This window comes from Molothrus aeneus, chromosome 1 (genome assembly GCF_037042795.1).
Source record: "Molothrus aeneus isolate 106 chromosome 1, BPBGC_Maene_1.0, whole genome shotgun sequence".
Classification (NCBI taxonomy): domain Eukaryota; kingdom Metazoa; phylum Chordata; class Aves; order Passeriformes; family Icteridae; genus Molothrus; species Molothrus aeneus.
The window spans coordinates 79,006,976-79,034,167 of NC_089646.1; the positions used below are offsets into that span (position 1 = coordinate 79,006,976).

Here is a 27,192-nt window from a genome sequence, read left to right on the forward strand (position 1 = left end):
AAAAGCCTCTGCAAGGCTCCCTGCTCCATCCCTGGCCAAAATCAGGGATGCACTAACACCACAAAGGATGCTGTGAATACAAACGTCACTCAGTGAGGCAGCAGCAGCCCAGTGACCATGCCAGGCTCCTCTACAAAATAATTTCAAGGGACCACCACAGAGTTATATCCTGCCCTCTGACAAAACCAGGCCCAAAATGAAAGTTCCTCTCCTGCCAGGGATGCCTTCAAGCACCCTGAAACCCTCACAAAAGAAGAGGGAGAGACTAGGTCTTCTGTGGCACCAAAATTCCAGCTTTAAGTTTTCTTCAAAATCAGGAGTTTTTCATAAAAATGAAGCCCCCAAAAACCCCCAAAAAACCTTTGTGCTGTAATAGCACTAACATAAAAGGGGCAGAGGTGGGACTATTGTATTGTATTGTACTGATGAAATGTAAAGAAACAGTGATGTCCAAATCCCAGGGGAAAAAAAAAGGAAAGCTATGTCTTTTCTATGCTTTGACTGGACAAATTTTTCTTCTGGTCAATTGGACTATTTTGAAAACATACATATGCCTTAAATCTGTGCTTTACACAAGTTTAAAACTATTTTGAAAACTATTTCCTAGACATTGAGTTCAACACCCTGAGCCTAAGCAGGTGAAGTTGGCAGCAAAAAAACCACACTGAGCAATTTTTAATTAGCTTCAACTTAGTGGCCACAAACTAGACAAGAAGCAATTTCAATGTTAGAGCTGAAGAATGAGGACTGACAGTCTTTCTTTTGGAGTTGAAATATTGGATGTGGTTCATACATTTTTTGAGATGAAGTTTTTTAAAAAGATGACATTCAAACTGCAAGACTTTTTTATCCCAATACAATAAAAGATACACTTCTCTTCAGCTGCTCTGTTAAACTCTTAACACACATTTTCAAAATTGGGGGAAAATCCAAATGCAATGCTGAGGCTTCAGTATGGTTTCTTCTTCTTGCTAAACTAAAAATAGTAAATAAAAAATGCATCCTGACTTTAGCTGTCTACAACACTGTTCTTAAAAATATTCATAATGACTGTCTACTTCTGGATTTGAACAGAAAATTTGTCTCTGCCACTGACTGGAAAATATCCTGCAGCACCTGTCACTTACATAGGTACCAGTTTGTTTCAGATGCACTGTACTGAGGATGATTCTTTTTCTTATGGATTTTTCTTATATACACACATCCCCACACAAATATATATGTGTGTGTATATATATATATATATATATATATATATGGTTAAAACTCAGTGCAGCCCCAAACCTGTCTCAGTGTTTCTTATGAGCCTCTCTGCATTTATCTCTAAGATTTGTGATTATCCTCACCTGAAGCTCCTCTATTTTCACCTCCCATTTCTGTTCCTGGCATGATTTGGCTGGCACCTCTGACACCTGATAAGCCAGCAGATCTGCTTCTGTATGTCCTTTCCGGATTCTTGGGACAACATTAATCTCACCTAACTTCAGATATCTAGAGCAGAGAGATTTATGCTGATCACTGCCAGCTCCCACTACAGTCAGTGAAGAGAACCAGTCCCTTCTAGAGACCCACCCCTCTGGCTGTCCATGTGCCCCTAACTTCCACTGACAAGGCAGAGAGCCCCGGCTCAGGTGACCTGGTTCAGATGCAAACATCCAAACTGGAGAGGTAAATTCCACTGTCTGTTTTAGATTTTTATTAATTCCCTGCTATTAATATGCTCAAGATCACAAAAATGTACATTTTCACAAGTTAGCACTTTCAGCCGGAACACTTTTGTATTCCTAAACACAAATAATATGCAAATCATTAAAAAGCCCACTACAAAAATACATACTTATTTATGGTATGTCTGTTTGTTCCAAAACAAGAATAAAATATAGACAAGTTTATTGATAACTGTCAATGTTACTGTTGATGCAAAATAGATAATAATACTCTACACTTAAGTATTATAACTTTTCCCCATGCAGAGCAGAACAAAATCTAAAATAAGAAAATTATTTCATTCAGTGAGAAAACTTTCTTTTAATAAATAAAAGTACTTGCTATGCAGGTTTTGATGAGATGAAGTTATTACAGCTATAAAGCCTTCTTAATTAAAATCTACAAATCATTTAACAAAACTGAACTCAAACTTTCAGAAAACAAAGTAGCTACAATAGACAACTCAGGTGTTTGTATTTATAAATATAAATATATACACATACACACAAATAAAAGGAGCATAAGGGATAAAATAGCTTTTCTTTACACAAAGGAACTGAGCACACTCCACTGACTCCAAGCATTACCATGAAGATACTTCATGCAGCTGCTTTGGCTCCTGCAGGCCCTGTTCCCATTTCTGCTATGGGCTTGCATTTTATCCTGCAGGTTTAATAAAACAAAGCTTCCTGTCCCTCTATATCTCTAGGATAAGGAAAGGAGAGGCTTTGTTTCTTAATAAATCCCACCCTCTTCAATATAACCATTAGCCTGTGGCATTGTAAGCTTTTCACAAATATTTTGTGAGATCTAATACTTCTTCAAGTTAAAGACCCTTATTTTGAAATAATCAAAACACATTGATTCTTTTAGAAAACAGAACTGAGCAAAATGTTCCATGTAGGAGGTTAAATCTCATTTACTCTTCCTGGACAGACTTCTTCAAACACAGAGGTCTAAATTAAATATATCAATCTTAGGCAAGGAGATTAATACATAATCAGAGGATAAAACATATATGCAACACTGCTGAATTCATATAATGCATTAAAAAATAATATTTTCTGAAAACGCAGTGTTTTGACTTGTATTCCATGCACAGCTTTCTCAGATGAATTGCAAAGGAAATCGTGGCAGGTAATGTCTTAGGGGCTGATAGAAATCAGCCCCTAAAGGATTTACAAGTTGACCAAAGCCATACACAGCCACTGGCTGTGGCTCTGTAGGGTGTTACCTATTAACGCTGCCCTTTTTACCTTGGAGAAAGCAATGTACTTTACTCACTTACACAGAACATCTTCCATTCATCTGGCACAGTATTCCTAGGTGCTGATTCTTCCCCCTGTGTAACACTTCTTCCCCTTCAGGGAGCACCACTGGGTGCAGACAGCTCTGTTTCCCATGTCTGAACTTAAGAGCAACCTGCTGCTGCTTGCTGTGCCCATCCCTGGAGAGAGGTGCTCCAGCAACAAGGAGATTTCAAGTGGATTTCAAGCAGCCATGCAGAGACCCCAGTTTATCTCCTCCCATCCAATGCAAGCTAAATAGCATGGAATATAAACTGTGGGATCCTGGGATTTCCCTCCTCTGTGAGTCATCCTACCCAGCTAGAGACAGTCAGGAGTAGGGAAAGGCAGTCATTGCTTTAGGCACTTGAGTTTAACCCATCCATGGATGTCAGAGTAAACCCTTAGGCTAGCAATGGAAAACCCAGCATAACCTTTGCCTTTGTTGTCAGGCAGTCCAATTTTTTTTGTCTGACAGCCCTCAAACATCACATTTTTTTGCCCCAGACAATATAGCAATATATATATATATTTTTTATGGTTTTTATGGCTGACTGATGGTGAACTGAGCTGCAATGGGAAAGCAAAATGTTTACACAATAAACCCATAAACCATTTTATAATCATTAATGAGCATTCTTAAGATTTTACTGCTGCTGATTAGAAACCTAATTCACTGGAACTGGTCATTCACTATACTATACAAAGGAAAAAAAACAACTTCACTGGTCCTTCACGTTCTGAAAAGGGGGATGTGATAGTAGTGGTCATCCTCAGTCAGAAGAGAAATCTCATTCCATTCCCTTCGGTATTCATCTGGATACTTTACTTGAAATTCCTCTGTATTAAACCTATGCAGTCTGTAAACTCGTATCTTTACTTCAAGTAAGTATCCAAGAAGAAACAGGTCAACCTAAAAATGAAAGAAATCTGTAAGACATTTATTTCTAGGCTTCAAAAACTAAGCTGAAGATAATGCAAGTTAAGGCAAGTCATTCAGCATCAAAACAGTAGACAAGGAATAAAAAGGGCCCTTTTCCTAGTGGAGTCAAAACATTAAAAGCTTGAGGGCATTCCCAACAGCCCTTCCACTTCTCTTTTGCATGTAGAAACATTCGTCCTCTGCCTGACACCATACAAAACCTGTTCCCAAGCCAGCTCACACAGCTGACTGGAGAGCAAGAAGGGAATAGCTGTTACCAACACTGATACACCCTGAAAAAATGGGAAGCCTGCCACCTTGTGATCACTTGCTACATATGGAAAACATTACTGTGAAAGCAAAAAGTTTCTTGGTACTTCACATATCTGAAACTGGAGAACTGGCATCTTCATTGATACTTCTTGCAATGGATTGACTAATCAGGAAAAAAAAAGGTTTGGGAAAAGTTCATATCCTTGGGCATAGCCAGAAAGAGCAGAACTTTGTCCAGTTATAATCAAACTGCTCCTAAATCTGACTGCATCACGTAACAATTGACTTGATAACTGAAACTGATTGTAAAAAATAATTTCAGCCATCGGAAAGTGAAACCATTTGCAGAGTGGCAGTGCAGAGTTTATATGTCAGCACTGAACTTCTCATTAATTATAAAACAGGAAACAAAAACATTAACATATAGAGGTGATTAGTAGAGGGCTTATTACCTACTCTCAATAGACATTAGATCTCATGAGAACCAAAGGGTGGGAAGAAAAGAGTGATGCTACAGGATTTGGCATAGTGGAACAGATAGGAAAAGCAAAACAACTGGTCAAAACAGCATCATCTAAAACTATTTTACATATCAAAGTTATTATTGTTCTAAACTATGTCTTATTGATAACCAGTAGCATTTATTTTTGGTGCACTCTTACTGCAGGGTTTTTTTTTTTTCCTGGAAGATAAATGGTTATCCTCAGTCCACTTCCCCACATATCAAAGAAAAAAAATGGGCCAGCTATCAGGGATGATGTAGAATATAATCACCTAATCACTACAAAGATGGAGTAAGTTTTGTGATTTTTCATCTATATCCTCACCTGGTCTAAGGAAATAGAGTCACCTATGGAGTTCAGATGATTCATCATGAAACTCAGAGGGTCAGACGAAGAGTCACGAGCAAAGAGAAGGCTAAAAAGGTTGTGTACGGGTTTGTCCCTGCTCTTTATCTGCTCATAGGCTTCGACAACTTCATAGAGCATGATGAATTTTATGGCCTCATAAAGTTTGTATTCCTTGCTTTCATCAGAAAATAGTGTATTACACATGCTTCCTCTTTCTTCATGATCTCTTGTAGCACTTATTTCAGCCCACTGGAAAGCACACAGAAGAAGAATATTAGCAAAATTATTAAGAATTCTATTTAACACAAAAGATTGCAAAACAGGAACAAAAGCTGGTCTAAGAGTAAAGCAGCTATTAATTGACAGAGCCCAGGCACAACAGCATTTGCAGGCAGCAGCTCCCAGTCTGATCAAGGCCAATGGTTTGAGGTACAACAAGGCCAAGTGCTGGGCCCTGCCTGGGTGACAACAACCCCAGGCTGTGCTACAGGCTGGGGGCAGAGTGGCTGGAAAGTGGCTCAGAGGAAAAGAGTGGAAAAGTGGGAGTGCCAGGTGCCCAAGAAGGCCAAGGGCATCCTTGTCTGTACCAGCAATAGTGTGGCCAGCAGGAGCAGGGCAGTGATTGTCCCCCCACACTCAGGGGAGGGGGGTGAGGGCACACCTCAAATCCTGTGCTCACTTTTTGTCCCTCTCTATGAGAAGGACATTGAGGTGCTGGAGTATGTCCAGAGAAGGGCAGTGGAGCTGGTGAAGGGTCTGGAGCACAAGTCTGATGAGGAGCAGCTGAGGGAGCTGGGGGGGTGTTTAGCCTGGAGAAAACAAGGCTGAAGTGGAAATCTTATCACACTCTACAACTACCTAAAAGGAAGGTGTAGCCAGGTGAGGGGTTGGTCTTTTCTCCCAGCTAACATGTCATAGAACAAGAGGAAAAGGCCTGAAGTTTTGCCAGGGGAGATTTTGATTGGACATTAGGAGAAAATTCTTCATCAAAAGTGTTGTCAAGCATTGGAACAGGCAGTCCAGGGAAGTGGTTGAGTCACTGTCCCTGGAGATATTCAAAAGTATAAATGTAGCACTTGTAGACACGGTTCAGTGCTGGGTTAATGGTTGGACTTAATGATCTTAAAGGTCTTTTCCAAACTAAATGATTCTATGATGATGGAGGTGGGAAAGACAGCAAAGAACCATGTTAGTAAAAATAGGCAAAAATCCATCTCACTGGCCAAACACCATCTTTACTGAAAAAAAATAAAAAACGAAGCTGGGAGCTATACCTCATGGCCAGTAATAGCATAAGTCATCACAGAGTTGCTTTGAAACAATTTGTTAATTGTAAGGGATTTATTCATTCTTTTAACTTGAAACTTTTTTCTTAAAAATGCAGATTAAATGCTTCATGCACTAACATCAGCTAAAAGAACTACAACAAGCTAAAAATGAAAGCCAAATAACCCAACACTGGGAAATGCAAAGAGCAACCAGAACAAAATGGTAACTGCACATAACAACTACCAGGCCCATCTCAAGAAGATGCAGCTGTCATTTGGCACAGCAAGGGTGCAGGCAAGGGACCAAATAATCTATCTTAATCCCCTCTTTTTCTTTCTCATGCTTTGTTTCTAGAGCTTAAATGAGTCTGTTTGGGGTTTTGTTTTGTTTTTTTTTTCTTTAAATTAACAACTACTATCACTGCAGATGCTCAGAAAACCCAGAGAAACTCAAGAAATGTGCAAGGTCTTCACAGGCCAACTCTTTATCTCTCTTTCAGAAAGCTTTGGGGCTACTAAATCTCCCCACATTTTAAATATTAATTATATTAAATAAGAACACTATATTATAATTCTTACATTAAATAAAAATTATAGTCCTGGGTTGGGGATGATGGCAATCTGGCAATGCTAAGCAGACGGGGCAGTGAGGCTGACAGGTCTTTGCAATCAAGTGCAAGCTTACAGAGAGAAGTTATAGCAAAAATGGATAATTAAAACATTTAATGGGGATAGAAGCAAAGAAAATACAATCATTTTAGGAGAAAATGCACTGTTTGTTTGCTCCTTTCCAGCTGGAGAGGGAATCTAGAAGCATCTCATATACCATGTTTACTTTTAATCAAAATGATGAGATACTTCAGGACCACTTGATGGCAAGGACTAGCTGTGGGGATGGTGGCCTCCCTAACTTGCAGAGAACTCCTGAGTACCTGGCCTAGTGAATCACCAAAACCTGGATTCCCCTGCAGGAGAGGTGATGGCCTTCCCAGCAACTCAGCAGTGTGAACCTGGGAGGGAGGCTGGCTACTCCACAAATATGTAACCAGGAGAAGTTCCTTAATTCTGTCTGGACCCATTTCTCAAGGCTTTTATCCCTCCCAACCATTTCCTAGATACTCACGTTTGTCTTTAAGGCCTCCATACATTTGCGCAGCTTCCCAAAGGCATTGGGACCTGTGTATCTTTCTGGCCCAAAACTGTATTGCTGAATCCAGTTACAACCTTGAGAATACAAAAGCTTTTCAGGGAGCTGGGAAAAAAACAAAAGGCAAGCTACTCATAACCATAACAAGAAGCAGAGTATAAGGTTATATAAACTTGTCTACATACAATTTACGATGTGGTTCTATCAGCTGTTTGTTCAATTCAAACAACAAAATAAATGGACTTTACAATTCAAATGCTACAAAAGAAGATCCACTTAACTGCCAAGTCCTTAAGAAACTTTTAAAACAGGGCCAGCCAAAAAAAAAAAAAAGATGAAAATATGCTTTGAGCAAAATATATAACCCACACTCTGGAAAAGCTGGATACTTCCAAATTCAGTGAGGCATTTAGGAATACAGACATCTTCCAATCTGCGCACACATCTCTACAGGCAAAAGCTATAGATCTCACCTCCCTGTTACTATCTCCTGATAAAGCTCCTGGAGCTCAGGGCAGGATACCTAACTGCTACTCCAGCAACACAGCAGCTCCCAAGTGAGCCACTGAACTTTGCATGGATGTGGATGGGGAGGATGCAAATAACTTGTGTTAAGGGAGTGACATGTAGCAGGGTAGCAGTAACATTCATCCATCCACTTTTACTTTTTTTTTTTTAACATCATTTAGACTCATGTTCACATTGGTATATTTAGATCAGGGAGTTTTTGCAATTAAATGTAGTTCAATGGGTTTGAAAAACTTCTCTTTGAATTCTGATAATGATTCTCCACTTTGACAGCCAGCATACCACTTTTCACATTGAACACAGCTTCCTTCTGCTGCGCATGGATAGCTAAAATGTGTTAATTTAGGAAATGAATTTTACCTTCAATATATCTCTTTCCTTCATCCACGAAGGAAAAGGAATGCCTTGGCTGAATATCTGAAAAAGCACCGCTCTTATTACACTGTAGTTGTCCCTCCTGACTTGTCTCAGGTATTTGATATGACAGCTCCTAAACAATTCTTCATATGCCTAGAAACAAACCAAGAAAAATTAGCAATAAAAAATATTAAACCTTGGAAAAAAACCCATGTTATTTGAAGTCCAATTCCAAACCACTCATAAGAGGGAGCTAGGGGAACAAGAGAGTATATTTTTAAGATTTATATACACAGAAATGTTAAACACCATGTTTTTGTAAACACCTTAGAATGGCGCTGCCCATTAGGAGTGATTCTGCATTCCTTCCAAACACAGCAACTTGTTCAAATCTCTGCGTTGTTGCTACTGTAAACACTCACATGGTCAACCAAATTAGAGCAGATCAGCACAGATTTAACCTCAACCATTTTAACAATTTGAACTGACATGTGAGATGTAGCAGCAACAGGACAGGAACAAGTATATGGAGAAAACTCCTTTTGGCAAAAACCATCTCCTTACATTGACCTGAATCCATCATGCAACACTGACCTGAGGCAGATCTGGCAGCTCTGTGCTGAAGTGGATGGCCCTTGGTCCAGCTACACACTCTGCATTACCACTGGCTGCCATCTGAGCCCTTGCTGAGACAATTCTGAGCAACAGACTTGCAGAGAATTGGAGGGAGAGGACTGTACAAGTCCCACAGGCTGCTCCATCACTTCCAGTTTGCCTCCTGAAGGGGGCAGCAGGACGGTCTCAATTCCTCATCCTTGGTTTATCTTGGTTACTCCCTCACTCCATCCCACCACCACTTCTCAGCTGCACTCTGTCCCCTTACCCTTACTGAGATAGTAAGCCTATTAAACTCTTTCTGCTGAGGGAGTTTCCTGCTGCTTCAGCAAGCTTGAGGGCCTCAGAGAAGCCTCTTTCTAGATGACCTCCCTTATCAGCTCACCATCTAGGTGTACCACATCCAAAAGAGGACAGGAGCCAGCTAAAAAGAGGAGAAGGACTGCTTAGCTAGGACAAGGAGAGAAAGGGGGAGAGACAAGACAAACATGGGATTGTTCCTTTTGGGAACAAGCAAGCATGATATGCTGGATCTCACAAGACCTAATCCTAAAACGTGCTCCTTACCATGGCAACTTCTACATGATGCAACCACTGACTGCTCCATACACAGGAGTCTCCTTTTCAGGCCTGGTCATCCAGAAGGCTGATAGATTTTCTAAAAGGCTTTTTGCCCAGTATGGGCTTGCAAATTTATTAGAAGTTTTGCTATCTTTTGTTACTTGCTCCTCCAAATAGTTTTTGCCCTTGTGTGTTGTTCTGTGAACTCTTGGCACTGCTGTGCTCCTGCATTTACTGTGGCAAAACTGTATCTTTTCTCTGTTCATCACTTAAATGCAATTCCAATTTTTGAAAACTGTCTTTTTTTTTCTACAATGCCTTTATGCTACTGTTTATCCTTACCAGCTTCTTTTCACCCTTTGAGTCCTTCTTGGTATGCATTTGCTCTGAGATTCCGATACCATGACCAAAAGCCAATACATGAGTATTATTGGCAAATACACCAGTGCAGTTGAACTGCCTGTCTTGCCAGCAGCGCCCTGAGCAGGGGAAGAGAAGACACCGGCACAGAAGCACCTGGGCTGGGGTGCAGAGCTGGAGCAGAGGGACTGTACCCAAAGGCATGGGATAGCCACCATCCAGCACCCCAGCCCCCTGCCTGCTGGGCAGCACCCAAGCTGGCACAGGTTAGATGCCAGCTCCTGCCCTGCCTGCCACCAGCTGCAGCTGATGATGCTGGAGAGGGGAAGGCTGCCAAGCATGGACCGTCAGAGCTTGGAAGAGAAATGGATGTGGTGCTTCCTTCCTCCCTGGAGTAAGAGTTTTTACCTTAAATCAAAGGTTGGCCAAGTAACAGCGCCTAAGATCACATTATTTGGGCGTTAGCACTGGGGATGATTTTTCCTGTCAAGGTTGCTGGTGCTAGAAGAGGGAATTTAGAATAAATACAAGACTAAAACTTGATCTACATTTTGACCTGCACTGCTGCATTCCTTATTTAGACCTATGTTTGTGCTGTCCCTTTTGCTTTTCATTTCACTAGCCAGTGCAGCAGGCATTCATGGCTGCTGCAGCTGTTTGTGCTGAGAGTGCTACTCCTTTCCCAGGTGCTGGTTCTCCCCTGTCCTCGTGCAGAGATTAAAATTTAATTCTTACCTCCCTCATCTGTTTGGCCTGCTTTGTTTCTCCTTTCCATTCTCTTGCACTATAACCAAGTAGATCAACTTCTGGCAGCACACTGAGATTCCCTAAATTGAGATTGATTCACAGATTAGTTATGTTCTGCTGTTCTGCATCTAAAGGGAAGTTGTGAGGGTCATTAATGAATGTGGAGTGACAACAAAAAGCTTACTTATGAGTTGCCTCTGAAGGTAGTTGCTCCACCTGAAACACAAATGATGGAACAGGCGTCAACGAGGAGGTGTTGAAGGTCAGTATTTACTGAAATAAGCAACAGTGTGGAAGATTAAAGTTTGCATAATAAAAACCTACCGTTTCAGCAGCTGTGCTAAAAAGCTGTAGAGCCTTCTACAATACCAAAAAAGAGCAGTGAGGAAGGACATGCTTAACATTAGCTGCACTTTCACTTTTTGCCACATGAGACACAGGGATTCCTTGCTGGCTGTTTTCCAGGACCACACCTCATGCCTTCCTAAAACAGGGATGAAAAGAGAGAGGGAAAAATCACTATTTTGAAGTACTTGTTTCTGTTTGTTTTCTTGCAAAAAGAAAGATCATCCAAACATGACATCACTTCAAATGAAACACAAAACATGACATGCAAAAGATTTATATATTTTACTTAATACTTAAGTTTTTCAAGTTTCTAAGGGCTTGGGGGCACATAGTTCACATTTCCACAATATCCTGCACACAGTGAAGGCTACATATATAGTTACAATGGAATCACAGGAAGACTGGTATCAAACACACTACTCAATAACAAAAAAAACCCAAAACTGTTATTTTTTTTTACTTCAGGATGTGCTGATCTAGAGACCTGTACTGTCATTATTTTGTCTCTCAGTCTTGGCTTTAAATACATGACTTTAAAGATTCATAGGACTTACTTGTAGTCAACAAATGGGCCATATAAGGCAATATTAGCTGACTAAGCATCATATGACTGCTTGGGGAATTAAAGGAATGTTCCTGCCTCAATTTGGGTAAGTTCAAAGTCAATTTAAAATTCCAGAGAAAGATCCTCCCCAGGGATTTGGTAGAAAGCTCAGGAGATCATCACAGAGAGGCTTCATGCTTACTTCACAGACATGAACAAGGACAAGATTCTGTTGCTCCCCTGGCATTACAGACAAGGTTAGGGAAGGTTATGGCTGTCTACTGTTGATAAGAAGACCTACAAGTGAAAGAGGGCCTGGAGACCAAACAGTTGACAAAGGCAGCAGCTGCTCCCTAAGTAAGAAATTTGTCCCCTGGAAGAAATTTGAATATAGGAAATTCCCAGAACTCATGATGAACAGCTGCTCTGCTATTAACTTATTTATTGATTTAGTACAAAACCTTAAAAGAATTCCACTTTTTATAGAGGCATCCACAGAGAAGGCTGAAAAGATCCTTCTCCAGGGAGTCTACAGAGGGGATTACTCATTCCACATAGTTTTATGTCAGCTGAACTTCTGCCCCTCCTGGCTTTAACAGGAAATTTAAGACGGGCTTAAGTTTTCCAAGTAAATTAAGCCCATGCACTGTGGACAACAATCCAGTCAAAGAGTTATGTATCAATTCTAACCTTAGCAACAAGATAAACAGTGATGCACTCATTTTTACAAGCACTGTTACATATATACACAGAGCAGCGCTGATACTTGGCCTTTCCCAATATTCTGTTGTTTGAAGAAGTTTTATTACAAGACTTTGTATGCCAGTCATCTGGTGGTGAGACACAGACGTTGTCTCTCTCCTGTGAACTAAAGGCAGGTTAAGAGCTGTAAATGAAAAGCTGTCCATAAATTTTAAGTAATCAGAGGTGGGGTTGGGGTGCTAGTTCTGAAGCTCCAGAAAACTCCAGTTTATTACTGATGCCAAGTAACAGACAACAAAAGATCAGCTGTAAGGTTTGGAAATGGAAAACTTCATAGAAAAACCAGACACACCCACTTACAGCTCACACGCACAGATAAACACACTCCCACTTCCTCCTGAGGGACACTGGTAGGCACATTCTCAATAAGCACACAAACTTCTACCTAGAGAAATGACAATCCCAGCAGAATCAAGCAACTGCAATTTTTTCTCTCTCCTCTTTAAGATTAAGGCATCAGCATTGGAAAAAAACCTCAGTGGACTTTGAATAACTGAATCTTCTGCCCACTAGAATGGAACCTGATGGCTCGCAGTTGTTCAGCCCATGGATCAGTATCAGCCCAGGGTATTCTGGATTTACACTGTTGTATGTAAACCAATGATGATTGAAATTAACACCAGTTTAAATATACAGTATCAAAGGAAAGTTGCAGCAGACTTTAATTTCATTACGTAAAAGGACTGTATGGTCCACTCCCACATTTGATTTTGAACAAACTGGCTCTATAAAAAAATCATGAGCTGTTCCATCTGTTAAAAGTACATACTTTGCATTATGGAGAACAAAGTAATACATGTGAATGCAAAATTTCTTCCCTTATCCCTTTTAACAGGCAGAAAGATGACAGCTCCACATCAGTTTTTAAACTGAATCAAGCAATCTTTTGAAAAAGTTTTTGATGGTAATAATCCTGAAAAAACCTCAGGCTACTGGAGTTCAACAATCTCTCTTTCAATGCCTATGGAGCAACTGCTCTTCAAGGAGTGCTGGGAAGCACAGGGTTACTGGTTTCCATCAGAAACACAAATCAGTGTCAGAGAACACGAGATAACCAAATAACGCTCGCCCATTTTTATTCAACATGGGTATTTCCCTAGAAGAAAGCCTAATGGACAATGGAAAAACCTGCAAACAAGTGATTTTGAGTATTTTTGCTACACTTGTATTGCAGCGTACCTTGGACTTCATGAACTTTCCCTCCTGTCATGGGAAAGCTGCTGTTTAAACAGCACTCTGTGATTCAGTTAATACTTTCAGTGCTTATGTCACACTTAGAAATTAATTACATTTTTTATTCAAGCAAATGACATTTAGAAGTAGCAGTTGGATCACAAAGTGCTGCTGGTAAAAATACATCATAAGCATAAATTAAAGAAGGCAGCAGCTTAAAATAGATCTTGCCACCCCCCTCCCTGCACCTTTCAGAAGTCTTCAGAAACCAACGAGCAATTCAATTAATAACACATTAGTGGGGGGAGTAAAATAAACCCACAGATTTTTAAATGAAATCCATTCCCTGGGATACGGGAACAATTCATCCTGCTCCTCAGGAGGCAGTGACAGGAGCAGTTGGTGCTGTGACCAGCTGCTGGGCTTCCATCTTCTTGAAGACTGACTGCGAGTGTCAGCATGACAGGGAGGCCTGACTCTTCTGCCATGCAGAAATTGGGAAGAACAGAGGCTGAACAGTGCTGGAGTTGATCAGGAGCTGATAGCAGTGTTTATCTTACAGAGCAAGTAGTTCACCATGTTTTCTTTTCGTGCCACATCAGCTTCCTGCTAGTGCCAAGCCTTAAGCTTTTACCCCCTGCAAAGTCAGCAGTAGAGAGAAGCAGAAGGAAAAAAACAACAAAAAAGGCCAAAGAAAAAAAGATGAGTAAGAAGCATCTGTTTCATTCTCAAGTAACTCAGGAAGAATCTCTATAGGATTTGCTTCACATGTGACTCCCTCACAACTGTTTTGGAGGTGGCCTCCTTAATTATGCATAATTGATGAAATGCAAAATGTCAGAGATCAGCTTGGGAACTAGCAGGCAGCACTGTATACATTACTGAATATCCCAGCATGGCTGATGGTGCAATCACCCTTTACTGTTTTTCTCCATACCATTAACAAGGCCATCAAAAAGATAGCAGAGCATCTTCCCAAATTAAAACCTGACAGAATGATTTCTTTTTGGTACTGAAAGCAGGACATAGCACTTGTCACCATGAAGTGGCCAGGTTTCATACTCCCATCACACAAAATTATGTTCCCAGTTCCCAAAAAGCAGGTATACCCTCATTCAAAGAGGGAGGCAGAATGTGGGATGCCTCTGTGCCAGCTGCTGCCCCACCTGAGCCACTCCTTCTCCCTCTTCTATGGATGCAGAGCTAGGAAGGGAGACCCTCAACTGAGACATGTAAGGCTTGGCAGGGAGGCCCAAGTCTGCCTGTGTTCAAGGTGTGCATGCAGTTCTCTCACGTTGCTGCACATTGCTGATTTTCAGATTTTACACCATCAGCACCAAAGTATGTTACAGAAAAGGCTAAGTCCCTCTTTTAAGGGAAAACAAAGAAACTTACCCTCATAGAGCAGGCTCAAGCATGAGACACATGTGTACATAGACCTCAACTGAATGAACCAAGAGGGAGACACAGAAAAGTTATTAATTATACAAATTCAAAACCTACAAAAGATTACATCACATTAGAGTTTAGAAGAGAGAAATATGCCTTTTTAAGTGGTGCCAAGGGATTACAAATTCTTTGATTTCCCAGTTTATTATCAGCACCACACAAAAAAAATAAAAAATACTGAAAACAGATCAAACACATACCAAGATATGTGAGAAGCACTGCTTAATTCAGTAACTATTCCATTACAAACCCCTTCCTTTACAGAATAAAGCAATGTCATCTTGTTAAGCAACATTCACGTGCTCTAACAAACATGAAAGATGAGGATCTCTCCTTGATATAATAAGGAAAAGAAAATAATTTACAGACAAAGATTGTAATCGTCAATGACTTAATACAAGTTCAACCATGTCTGCTGATCAGATACCTTCTAATCAAAAAAACCAAAAAACAAATGAGAATGCCAGCCCCAAACCACAAGTAGAATCACACAATTATCTAGAAAAGAGAATAGTTTTGGTAACACTGAGGCCCATCAGTTGCAAGAAAGGTTTTATTTACACAAATCTTCTGCATAGGGCTTTCCCAAGAGCCCTCTTAGCTCCCTCAGTCTTTTTTTTTTTTTTTTTCAGAAAAATATAGAGAATATAGAGCTGGCAGCCTTCTTCAGACTCCCTGATCATCAACAGGAACTGCTGGAGTTAATGTATCTATCCAGTTGTGACACAACTTATTGCTACTGTGCAGCAACAGCCATAATGTGTTCTTACCTACTGGGTGATCACCTAAAATATACCCAACTAGAATTACAAAACCAATTTCAGCTATATAATCAAGATATTAATGCATGCCTTAGCCTGCACATACCATTTTCTCTCTACAAATGCCTATGAGAACAAAAGGAAAGTTCAGTTCTTCATTTCCTGTACAATTCAGCTTCCTTTTTAAGGCACAGGGTGCTTCATCCAAGATGAATAATGCTTAGCCCCACTTCCATTTAAGTAAGAAAAAGCATGACAGAAGCCTTCTGAGAATTTGCAGTCCAGAATACTGGATGAGAAACACATGAAAAGCATTTCATGCCACTACAAAAACATGTATCTCTCTAAAACTCTTATTCCTATTAAAAAAAATAAAAAATAAAATAACCTCCTTTTAAAGAAGGAGCCTATGAAATATCTGCTGGTTTTTTCTTAATGTGGAAAAAAATCTGTTCCCATTCAGAATTGCTATTTAATGCCTGTACACTTCAAACAGAACTTACGTAAATGCACTAAATCTATTATTTGAAAGAAGCCCACTCTAAGAATTCCTATTCTGCCTGCTGCAGAGTTGCATGTTGAGTCACCCCTAATGCCACTCATGGTTGTTTCACAATTCTCAAAATACTTTTCTTTTCTTTTTTTTTTTTTTTTTTTGCCATGCTGAATGCAAACTATCAAGGCAATAGAATGAAGGAATATCAGAATAAAGGAAATACTTTCCTCCTGAGCATCCTAAGTACAAATGCATATTTTTTAATGTTAATATGCCTAGAAAACTGAAACCTTGTTAGGGGGAAAAAAGAAGTCTTTCTTATCAATAACAGTCATTTTTCTCCTCCTGATTTTTAAATCTTGTTTGCTAGACAGCACAAGACTTGCACCAACCACCCCACCCTCCAAGGATGCACAATTCTTAGGTGGCTGGGGATACCACAGCCAGCATTCCTCCTGGTCTCTCCAGGCAGAGGTCCAGTGGCAGCTGCCCCACTCCTGGGGTTTCCCAGTGCAGGAAGTGCCCCTGGCTCTACCTGGATGCTTTGTAAGCACACAGCGCAGGGCAGTCCAAGGAATTTTAATTTATCTGTTGATAAAAAGTTATCCCAGCTGATATCCAGGAAAACAGCAGGATCAAGTAACCCATGACAAACAAAAAAATCAACTCTTCTGAGCTTGTTTACTGTCCAAGGAGAAAGCCAGCCCCATCTCACCAAACTACATCCATGTTGCTCAGCATTCCCATCTCTGTACTGGGTCGGACTGCTGCACCCACACAGATTTTGTGTCTGTCTTCAGAGCATGGCCCTCTCCTGAGTGTACCCAATTCTGTGTGCAGACGGTGCAGAGCTGTGCATTTTTCACGTGGATTAGTAATTACATATAATTTATGATTAATAATCACAAATTATTCCTATCTCCTGGTGGTGCACCGGATCACAAAGCCTGTGCTTCCTCAGCAGGTATGTGCAGAGGTTATTCCAGCAGTGTTTTACTTGTGTCTTCCCTCTTTTCAAGATCAATTAGAAGCACAAAGCAAGGCCAAAGAAAGCAAAATATCAAAGCCATCACTCTGAATGCAAATGGCAGAAATTGGTCTTGCATCTCTTCCCCTCTGCCTCTCAGTATCCAGTCTGACAAAAGCCAAAACTTCAGCTTTATTCTGCAGAGCTCATGGTACTTGTATGGAAGTAGCTGGAGTGTTTAAAGCCTGCTCTCTCTTCATCATCTCAAGGGCAGCACTGCCAAACTGGCATATTTTAATTAGCTGAGCACACAGGAGTTCTCTGACTTTTTGGGAGAGTGCATTACCAGGCACTTCTGGCCCAAAATATTACACAAAAAAAGCATACTGAAAGGTAAAATTGACTGCATCAAGATAGTCACTGAAATTTAAGTTATTGCTCAGTGTAATACCAAAGTCATAGCTAACAGAAATATTTCATAAAAATGTGATCCAAGAGCTCAGAAAGCTCTCTGTGCAAGAGCTTTCTACTTGTAAAAGCACATTATTATTAGTATTATCATGCATAATAATATCACTGTCATTATTGTCACTGCTAATGCACAGTTGGTATTTTTACAGACATTTGGATGCAAGAGAACTTTCAAGTGAAGCACGCAGACACCAGTCACAGGGATCAATAGACCACAGCTCCCTGACACCTCTGCACTTGCTCAAACTGCCTAAAAGCCAGACAGCTACGTGGCAAGGACTAAATAAAATACTAATCATGCACTCCTGTAAAATACAGTTAAGTGTGACCTTGGATATTGAGCTCTTTTTGAGGGGCTGGCCCTTGGCAGAGGCATGACTTACTTTCACTTGTAAAGTAAGAAAATGAAATACAGGGTCCTGGATAGTTTCTGTCATGGAGCCCACCAGTATAATTTTTAAAGTTCTTCATTTATATGAAAACCTCTATTTTTAAGGCCTTGGCCTCTGGCAAGAAGGTCACAGCTGAAATTCATGTGCAGGAAATGACCCAAAATGAAACCTCAATTGAAGGACAATAAACATATCTCCAAGCTGCTCACAGACAAGCCCCTGGTGTGGTGCTGTGCTCAAAGCAAAACTGGGAAAAGCAGGTAGGGCTTCTCTTTTGTCGTACAGATAGACCTGAAACAAGTATTTAGGTTTGCAAAAGCCTGATTTTGCACAAACTTGGCAATTAAAACCTTGCTGACCATTCAAGGGAGGTGATTCTGCCCTCCACTGTGTTGAGACCACACCTGGAGTACTGCATCCAGCTCTGGGACCCCTGGAATTGGAAGGATGTGAACCTAATGGTGTGAGGTCCATGGAGGAGGCCGTGAAGATGATCAGGGGGATGAAGCACCTCTCTTATGGGAACAGACTAAAAGAGCTGAGGTTGTTCAGCCTGGAAGGCTCCTAGAAGACCTTATAGCACCTTCCAGTACGTAAAGGGGCCGACAGGAAAGAGGGAGATGGACTTTTTACAAAGCAGTTTAGTAACATAGCAAGGGGCAACGGCTTTAGATTGAAAGAGGGTGTGCTTAGCTTAGATATTAGGGAGATTCTTCACTCTGAGGCTGGTGAGGCACTGGGACAGGCTGCCCAAAGAAGCTGTGGATGTCCCACACCGTAAAGCGTTTAAGGCCAGGTTGGATGGAGTTCTGAGCAACCTGGTCTAGTGAAAGGTGTCCCTGTGCATGGCAGGGGGATGGAACCAGATGGACTGCAAGGTCCATTCCAGCCCAAACCATTCTGTGGTTTCCTGGTGGCATCTGACCTTCAGGCAGTGCCAAGCACCTTGCCTTGATGCTGCTTTGCTGCACAGATACAAGGGCAGACTTGATGATGGTCAAAGCCTCAGGGACACCACATCGTATCAAGGCACTAGTTTGATGCTAAGGTACACATTTCTCACATTCATAGCATCATTTACCCAATGTGACTACCCTGGAAACATGAATGCTGAACACTTCAAATATGTGGAAAACCTCAGCAATGTATTATGTATGGACAAGGCACCTGAGATGGGGTCCTGCTGAAGAAGAACTAGCAAAAGGATCAGAGCATATACAGCCACATCTTGCCACACCTTTAACCCTCCACCAACACAGAAGAGGGCTCAAGTAAGACATCACATGTCTACTGCTCAGCCTACAGCATTCTCCTCAGAAAAATGTCTGTTGAAAGATAAGTGTGGGCAGTACAAGCTGCCCTGCTCGACACATCCCTCTGCACAGGTACATAGTGACATCTGTCCTCACTGGTGACATGGGGACTGGAGCCAGAGACACACACTTCCTCTCTCTGTCAGGAGCTTCCAGCATGTCCCCACAGGCTACAGAGAAATCCCAAGCACTCAGATCTGGAAGATGCCAAAAAATGCAAAGTGTGCAGAGCAGTGAAAAAACAGGAAGAAGGTACAAGCACAGCGTACGGCTGAAAAGAAACCAAAAGATGCTGACTTCAAAATTTCTCAGAAAATTAATGAAGAAAGCTGTAGAAGTTTTGAAGTATTTTACAAAGTTTGCCTTCACTGGAGCCCTCTCAAGAAGTGGACAGTAGTCCTCTTATTCCCTTTATGTCCTCATTTATGCTGGGACACAACTCTTATGGTTTTTTTGTTATGCTTTTATGTTATCAAGCAACAGATAGTCCAATCATGAGTTACATTGTTCATGGGAAAAAATGAAACTTTTCATCAAACCAAATTTTGTAATATACAAACCAAACTCAAACACCTCAGAATTGGTGCAAGATTCCTAGCAACAAACAGCCATCTTAAAACAGCCAGTGACTGCTTTTACATTGCTGTGGCTGAAGAAGTGGAACTCCTGTTTTCTACCATGAAACTCTGACCTTTTCACTAACAAGTAGCTGTTTCTCTGTCTTTCTGAAAGGTACAGCATTGTTGTCTGATCCAGAGCACTGCAACCATGCACTGAGGAACTGGCATCTGCTATGCTGGGAATGCCAGCAGTGGAGCACATGGGCAGAGCTCCCTTTTGCTGCTACACGCTGGCACCAGGCCAGCTGCATCAGCCCAGGAGTGAGGAAAGGATGCCCTGTGCTCACCGGGCCTCCCCAAATTCCATCAAAGCAGATCCTGAAGTGACTCAGGGCCAGATGTCAGACAGCAACTCAGATTAGTGTTTCACTTTAAGAGTACTACAACTCTTTTAGAAGTCAGACTGCCATCAAATGCCATTAGAATATGACTTAGGCAGCCCAAAGGTAATTTTAAAAAATAATTTCACAGCCTAAAACAAGAGGAGATTAAGAAGTTCCTTAAGGTAAACCTTATGCCATTCTAATCACACCCAAATTTAGTTATGCAAGTGTAATGAAAGCAGTGTAATTATATTACCTTATGACTCCTGAGCACTGGTTATTCCCTGTGTTTTTAAAGCAAGTAAATTATAACCATAATCATCTCTCCTAGGACAGTCTGGCACCGTGACTCCCACAGTTCAGCTGTGTGGGGTCAGGAGTGTTCAGCAGAAGTATTTCTGCAATCTCAAACTCATTTGCCTGGGTAGTCATGCAAGATCAAACAGTTTCATACATTAAGCTGAAGAAAAACTGCATACATTTCTGGAAAACCCTTTCATGTTTGTTGTCTGATCCTTGGTAGATAAGATGTGAAGATTCAACTGGAAACTGTATCTAAGAAACAGGTGGACAGAAAGTCTTGATGCTGAATGGGAAATGAATACCACCTAGGCAGGTGGTGGTGTTTTTTTCACTTTAACACATTCCAAACAGTTAAAGTCAAAAAACTCTTATATCCAGAAATGGCAAAAAATCTCAGAACTACAAATTTTTTTTTTAAACTCCCAAATGCAGATACTTATCCATAAAAGCACTTAGATTTAAGTGCTGACAAGCATTTTCATGCTGTTTCTCCCCTCCAAAATCAATTCTAACACCCCTCACCTGGTAGTGTTTTATAGAGATAGGAAAATGGCATCTTTTCTTCCTACCACCAGGAGACCCCCCCCCCCTCAGTTTCTAATCAAATTATCTGTCCACTAGCAAAGAAATGAAATTCTTAAAGAAGCACGCTTCAGTGACTACAAAAGCTTTCTTAGCCTTTCATTACTTCCTGTTTCACATATTTTGCCTCTTTGTTTCACCACTTGCTGAAACTGGAGCGGGCCAGAGGACGGAAGTGGGAATAACGGTACTTGCACGAATTAGCAATGGAGCAGGTAGCACCGCGCTAGCTTCAACTCACCCACTAAATACCACAGAAATCTGGCTCTTTCTCCACTGCAAAAATGAAAGTATGAGCTGCATGCAATTTGTACAGCTCCTCCAAAGAGAAAACAAGCTGGTTTAGTAAGAAAGGCAGTGCAAAATGAGAACGGGATGAGTAACCATCAAAGCAGAAACGTACCACAGAATGTTCAGCAGAAAAGCAAGTTGGTAGGGCACAGGATCCTCAGTCTGAACAACCACTTCTCAGTGACATAATAGATCACAGGATCATTTAGGTTGAAAAAAATTTTTAAAAATCAAGTCTAATTGTTAATCCCGCACTACCAAGCCCATCACTAACCATGTCCCCAAGTGCCACATCCACATGTCTAATAAATATCTCCAGGGACGGTGACTCAACCACTTCCCTGGGCAGCCTATTCTCATGCCTGAACGCCATTTCAGCAAAGAAATTTCCCTGATATCTAATCTAAATCTCTCCTGGTATGACTTGTTACTTGAGAGAATAGACTGACCCCTAACCTGGCTACAACCTCCTTTAGGTAGTTGTAGAGAGCAAAAATGTCAACCCTGACCCTTCTTTTCTCCAGGCTCCAGTTCCCCCTGCTGCTCCCCACGGGACTTGCGCTGCAGACCCTTCACAACCACAGCTGCCCTTCCTTCTCTGGACATGCTCCAGCCCCTCAGTGTCTTTACTGTGGAGAAGGACCCAGAACTGGATTTGAGCTGTGCCCTCAGCAGTGCTGAGCACAGTTGGACAATCACTGCCCTGCTCCTGCTGGCCGCACTGTTGCTGATACAGATCGGGATGCCCTTGGCTTTCTTGGCCACCTGGGCACACCTGGATCATGTTCAGGATTCCTGACACCGAGAACCACCTGCAGCCGGCCCCGTCCTGGGTCCTCCTGAATCACACACACCTGCATTTATGAGCCCCTTTTTCCTAGACCTTCACCTTTCTGACGGGAATACAAACCAGTCTGCAACGCGTAGATTCACACTGCACATAGTAAGGAAAAGAAAAAAACAAAAAAAAAAATTACCGCCCCCGAAGCAAAGACCCAAAGCCCGGCCGAACGCCCGAGCTGAAAGCGGGCTGCTGTTTTACAAGCCCGATCCCCACGCATGCCGGCGCTAATTCCGCCCTCAGGACACAGCAGTTCCCAGGGCAGCTCAGCCCCGTGGCGCTGCCGGCATTTCCCCTCACGCCCGCAGCCCCCGGCCACACACGGGCGGGGGCACAGCCGGGCGGTCCTGCCGGGATGGTCCTAGGAGCAGCTTTCCGGCTACCGCCCCTCCTAGAAAACGGCCCCCAAAGAGTCAAGTGGAAAATAAAGCGGGGGAAAAAATAAAGAAACGGCAAATAAAGCCAAACCCTCGTCGCGACTCCGGGGGCCCCCCGAGCCCGCCCACCAGCCCCGCCGCACCTCACCCGCTCGGCCGCTCTCGTCCTGCCTCCCCGGGATCCCAGCCGGCTACAAAGGCAGCGCCGGCACCGCCCGGGGCGGGGATCCCGCGGGGACGCCCCGCTCCCGATCCCACCCGGCCGTGCCCGGGAGCCGGGAAGGAGGGATAACCCCTGTCACCGTCTCTCGGCCCGCCTCCCAGCGGAGTTCTCCATTTCCACAGCAACTCTTGCCGCTCCTCCGGCAGTGAGGTACAGTTTGTGCTCGGGTGTCACACCATGCTCTTTTACATTTTGTAGCAGCATGGGATCATGCCATGGTTTGGCCTGGAAGGGGCCCTAAAGATCATCTAGTTCCAACCCTCTGCCATGGGCAGGGACGATTCCCACTAGACCCGGTTGCTGAAAGCCCCATGCAGCCTGGCACTGAACTCTTCCAGGGATGGGGTTGCCTGAAACAGTGCTAGGGATTCCAGCTCCCTGAATGGAGACCAACACCATCATAATCTCTTTGAAATATAGCCATTAAATGTAACCACAACTTAATAACTTTGAAATTATTGGTTGTTTTTTGGTTTTTCCCTGCCATTAAATGTTGATTTCCTCACCAACTCACTCTTTAACAAGACAGTGTGCATTCATCCAAAAAGAAATTCCCCTTTGCCAAGTACCTTCCCTTATAATAGACTTTTATGTGTCATTTCTCACAGAGGTATGTAGAGAATTTGCATAGACTGGTATACTTTCTTTTCTGGTTACACATTAAAGAATAGTATTCTTCCATCTCGTTAAGGACTTTGCAGGATAAACAGAAAGGAATTGTGATGGTCCCAACAAAGACTTAAATCTTTTACAGAGTTACAAACAGTTTGCTCCCCTACAGAGCCAAGACAAACTTACACAGTCTTCTGTTATTGGATTTTGTTTGGTTTTTTCCCCCTAAAATACCACAAGATATGGTTGAAGATCAAGACTTTTCATGAAACACTGAAGAGATTTATATTGCCTGGCATGTATATCAGATTGTTTCTCTCTCCATCACAGTTAATCTGGGCAAGGAACAAAATAGGCAAAACCTGCTAAATATTGGTGTGCCAAGCATTCACTTAGTTGCACTTGCAGAATGTCATAGCCACATTTATCCAAGTAAAAGAAAAACTAGGCTTAAAACCCAGCTAAAAATAGCAAAAGTAAACAGTTGATTTAAGAGGCCTAAAGCTGTCCGTTGTGTAAGTAGCACTGTGTGCTGCTCCATCAAAAAATCCATTTGAAAAAAATTCCTTAAGTTCCACCTCTGTGCCTCTCCACAGCACCAGTTACCTGGTGCTTTCTGTCTGTACTTGCAGATTGTGTTTAGTGTAGCTGTGTCTCAGGAGCTGCAGCTGAGAGACATGGTGCCAGGGTACAGCTCACATGGCATCCACCTGCAAAGGCTTGAAGGTGGCTGGAATTTATTTGTTTTATTTCCACATCTTGTCTGCAGTTATTGCATCCTTCAACTTCCCTTTCCACCTCTTTTCTTGCCTTGGCCAGGCCAGTGTTGGTGGCAGAAGATGGTTTAGCATTACAGCTAAATTCAGGTTTGCATCTTTCTACCTTCTCTTAACCTGTGTTAAGATCTTAGGATTTAAGTGATTTATCTGTGCAGGCAGGCTTGAAAGTGAATGTTTATCTGGCTGCTGACTCATCAGAGGAGATGAAATGTATGGTACAATGTCTACAGATCAAGCCCTGTATCAGTAAGTCCTTCCCACTTCACAGCTCTCTGCTCTCTCCTCCATGCATTTGCAGTCTGGAGCAAGGCCTTGGGCCTCTATGCATGGGAGTAAGCCCTGGGACAATCAATCAATCAATCAATCAATCAGTCAGTCAGTCAGTCAGTCAGTCAATCAGAGATCACTTACCTGAAACCTCTTGAGAGACTTTTTTAAACTAACACTGTCCATAGTGCCTTTTCTTAAGCTCTTTCTGGACCTCTTCCCTGAGTCAAGAAGAGGTTTCTAGAACCTTTGCAGGCTTTGGCAGGAAAATGTTGTCTCTCCTCCTTATGAGTGAGATGGGACAGCTTCTACCTGCCTCCCTCCTTGGTGTTGGATACATACACCACTGTAAGACTGAGCCAGGTAACACACAACCCTCCTGCACTTTTGGGCTGGTCTGTGTGTGCTGTTCCTGTTAGATTAATGTGGGTTAGGATAATCCTGGAGAGGACAAGCAAGATCCAGATCTGAGCTGGGATCAACAGCAGAAATGGAAATAGCAGCTAACTGGAAGGCAGTTTCTTTCACAGACTCTGCAGAATTGGAAACATGCTGCTACAAAGGTTCAGGAAGCTTCAGAAAATGTCAACTTCTCTAAAATATTTCAGAGAATCATAGAATGTTTAGGGCTGGAAGGGGCCTTGAAAAATCATCTAGTCCCACTCCCCCTGCCAGGGATGGGGCATCCACAGCCTTCCTCAGCAACCTGTTCCAGCATCTCACCACCCTCACAGTAAAGAATTTTTTCCTAATGTCTAACCTAAATTTCCCCGCTTTCAGTTTGAACCCATTACTCCTTGTCCTATCACTGTAGCTCCTGACAAAGAGTCCCTCTCCAGCTTCTCTGCAAGCTCCCTTCAGACACAGGAAGGTTGCTAAGAGGTCTGCACACAGTCTCCTCTTCTCCAGGCTGAACAACCCCAACTTTCTCAGTCTGTCTTCCTGGAGGTGCTCCAGTGCTCATATCAACAATGTAGGGAGACAGAGAAGGCCTTACACAGCCCATGCATTCAGTAGTTTTCAGCAGAAATAATGCATTCTCTGCTTTGCCTCTGAGTAGGCAGCAGCTCTGCAGGGACAAGGGGACAGTTCCAGGGAGCTCAGACTGGAGGCAGCCTAAACTGGATTATCTTCCTCCAGACTTCCTGGTCATGGCATTTTGCATATGCTTCTGATACTCAAACAGGGCTATGTGCTGATGGAAAAGTTATACTGCTTAGGGATATTTATGGCATTTTCTTCCTTTAGGAGAGTATTATGAACTTTCCCACAATATGAACCTCCAGGTTCTTTTGCAGGTCATGGCATTTCCAAGCTGCAGCCTCATGACATTTCCAACCTCCCTCTGCTTGTATCCATGTGAGAAGTGCACAGCAATTACTGCAAAAGCTTATACTGAAAGCCATTGCTAAACAAGTGTGAAGACATTTTGACTGGGTCTGTTTAAACCCACAAATCAGTAGCCAAAGCAACTGCTGTGCTCATCTGCAGGTGAGCAGCAGCATTTTAATCATGGCACAAAAAATGTAAGCAATTCAAAACGAGTGCTGAGACAAAGGCAACAGCATCCAACCCAGTAAAAGTAGGAAGCTGAGGTGCAGAACTGGTGACAGCTTCCTCCTTTGGTTTTTCAAGCCCTTTTTTAACAGTCAAGAACCATTTCCTTGTTTATCATAACTTATTACTACTATCAAGGTCAGGTAGTCCGACACATAGGTAAAAGTAGTACCCATGCAGCTGCAATCAGCAACACAGGATTTTCTCTAGCTGATCACCAGTTTGTTGACATGCCAAAATTTATAGCACAGCAGAATGAACTTACCAACTCTTCTATCTGAGCTAATTCTGCTTCGGTTTTTGTGTTCAATGAAGTGGTTTCTGTTCTTGCTAGTCCGTCTGTCATGTTGCCTCTGCATCTCCTCTCCAGAGTATCACCCCCGGTTGGATTTCTCTCCCCTGGTTGCTTTTTTCTGGGGTTAGAAAAGGAGTCTCTACAGACTCAGCTTGTCTTCACAGACCAACAAGCTGTGAAAGGATCTGGCTTCCTGTTTCATTTCCGTTAAAGTCTTCAGAGTCACACAGGCTGTCTATGCTTCTCCATATCCAAACCACAAGAAAAAAATTGAGCATAACTCAGCTATTTATAAAGGTCACATTGCTATCTCCCCCTGCATCTCCCAAGCTGTTGGAGGGATGGAGATTGCAGGGTGCTTTTCAGACTGTGGTGTAGCACCCGTACATGGCACTATCTCAGTGGCAGTACACAGAGTCACAGCTTCTTCTTTTCAGCTCCAATGTCACGTTTCATTGCTAAGCTCAACATTACTTATCATGCAATCAATGTGCCTCCTGTAGAAACAGTGGGACCATGAAGAGGAAACAGGTGGTCCACACAAACATCCCTTCCTATGGTTTTGGACCATGCTATGTAAAAGCAAAGTTCACACAGATATGGTTAAATCACTTCATAGGTATGGGCTTTTTAACTGGAGTAAGCAAAGGGTCCTTTGAAACAGTCTTTCCTTTTCCCTCCTAACTTATTGTTTTAAGTTAAATGAGAAAAATGTTTTCTTACAGTCTATTAATTCATTCTTAATTATGCTCTTGGAAGATATATCATAATACCACAGCTTACAACCTCATTAAATCTAGTCTCCCAGTCTGAAAACACCCACA

At 42.2% G+C, this 27,192-nt stretch overlaps 1 protein-coding gene across 8 annotated transcripts; it reads right to left on the reverse strand.

The window, feature by feature from the left end:
- Positions 1-1,673: 1,673 nt before the first annotated feature.
- Positions 1,674-26,356, reverse strand: OTULINL (OTU deubiquitinase with linear linkage specificity like). Of its 8 annotated transcripts, none has more exons than XM_066559695.1 (9): positions 22,784-22,920; positions 14,845-14,893; positions 10,947-11,106; positions 10,807-10,838; positions 10,611-10,702; positions 8,343-8,492; positions 7,431-7,559; positions 5,016-5,288; positions 1,674-3,906 (listed from the first exon to the last, which is right to left on the reverse strand). In XM_066559695.1, exons 2-9 carry the CDS (start codon positions 14,882-14,884, stop codon positions 3,727-3,729), a joined length of 1,056 nt encoding a protein of 351 aa, XP_066415792.1. In that variant the 5' UTR covers positions 14,885-14,893; positions 22,784-22,920; the 3' UTR covers positions 1,674-3,726. The 8 variants fall into 8 exon arrangements, with proteins under 8 accessions (XP_066415792.1, XP_066415783.1, XP_066415771.1 ...); XM_066559686.1 differs by lacking the exon at positions 14,845-14,893 and adding an exon at positions 12,281-12,382 and having other exon boundaries at positions 22,779-22,920; XM_066559674.1 differs by lacking the exon at positions 22,784-22,920 and adding an exon at positions 12,281-12,382.
- Positions 26,357-27,192: the final 836 nt, after the last annotated feature.

Bases quoted from the DNA above. Each gene is read 5' to 3' on its own strand.
- OTULINL (XM_066559674.1), bottom strand. From the start codon at position 14,884: ATGTACACATGTGTCTCATGCTTGAGCCTGCTCTATGAGG. The intron at 7,560-8,342 runs GTAAAATTCATT...TTTTTTTCCCAG, and splicing joins AGGAAAGAGATATATTGAAG to CTCCCTGAAAAGCTTTTGTA. The intron at 5,289-7,430 runs GTGAGTATCTAG...TGTGCTTTCCAG, and splicing joins TGGAGGCCTTAAAGACAAAC to TGGGCTGAAATAAGTGCTAC.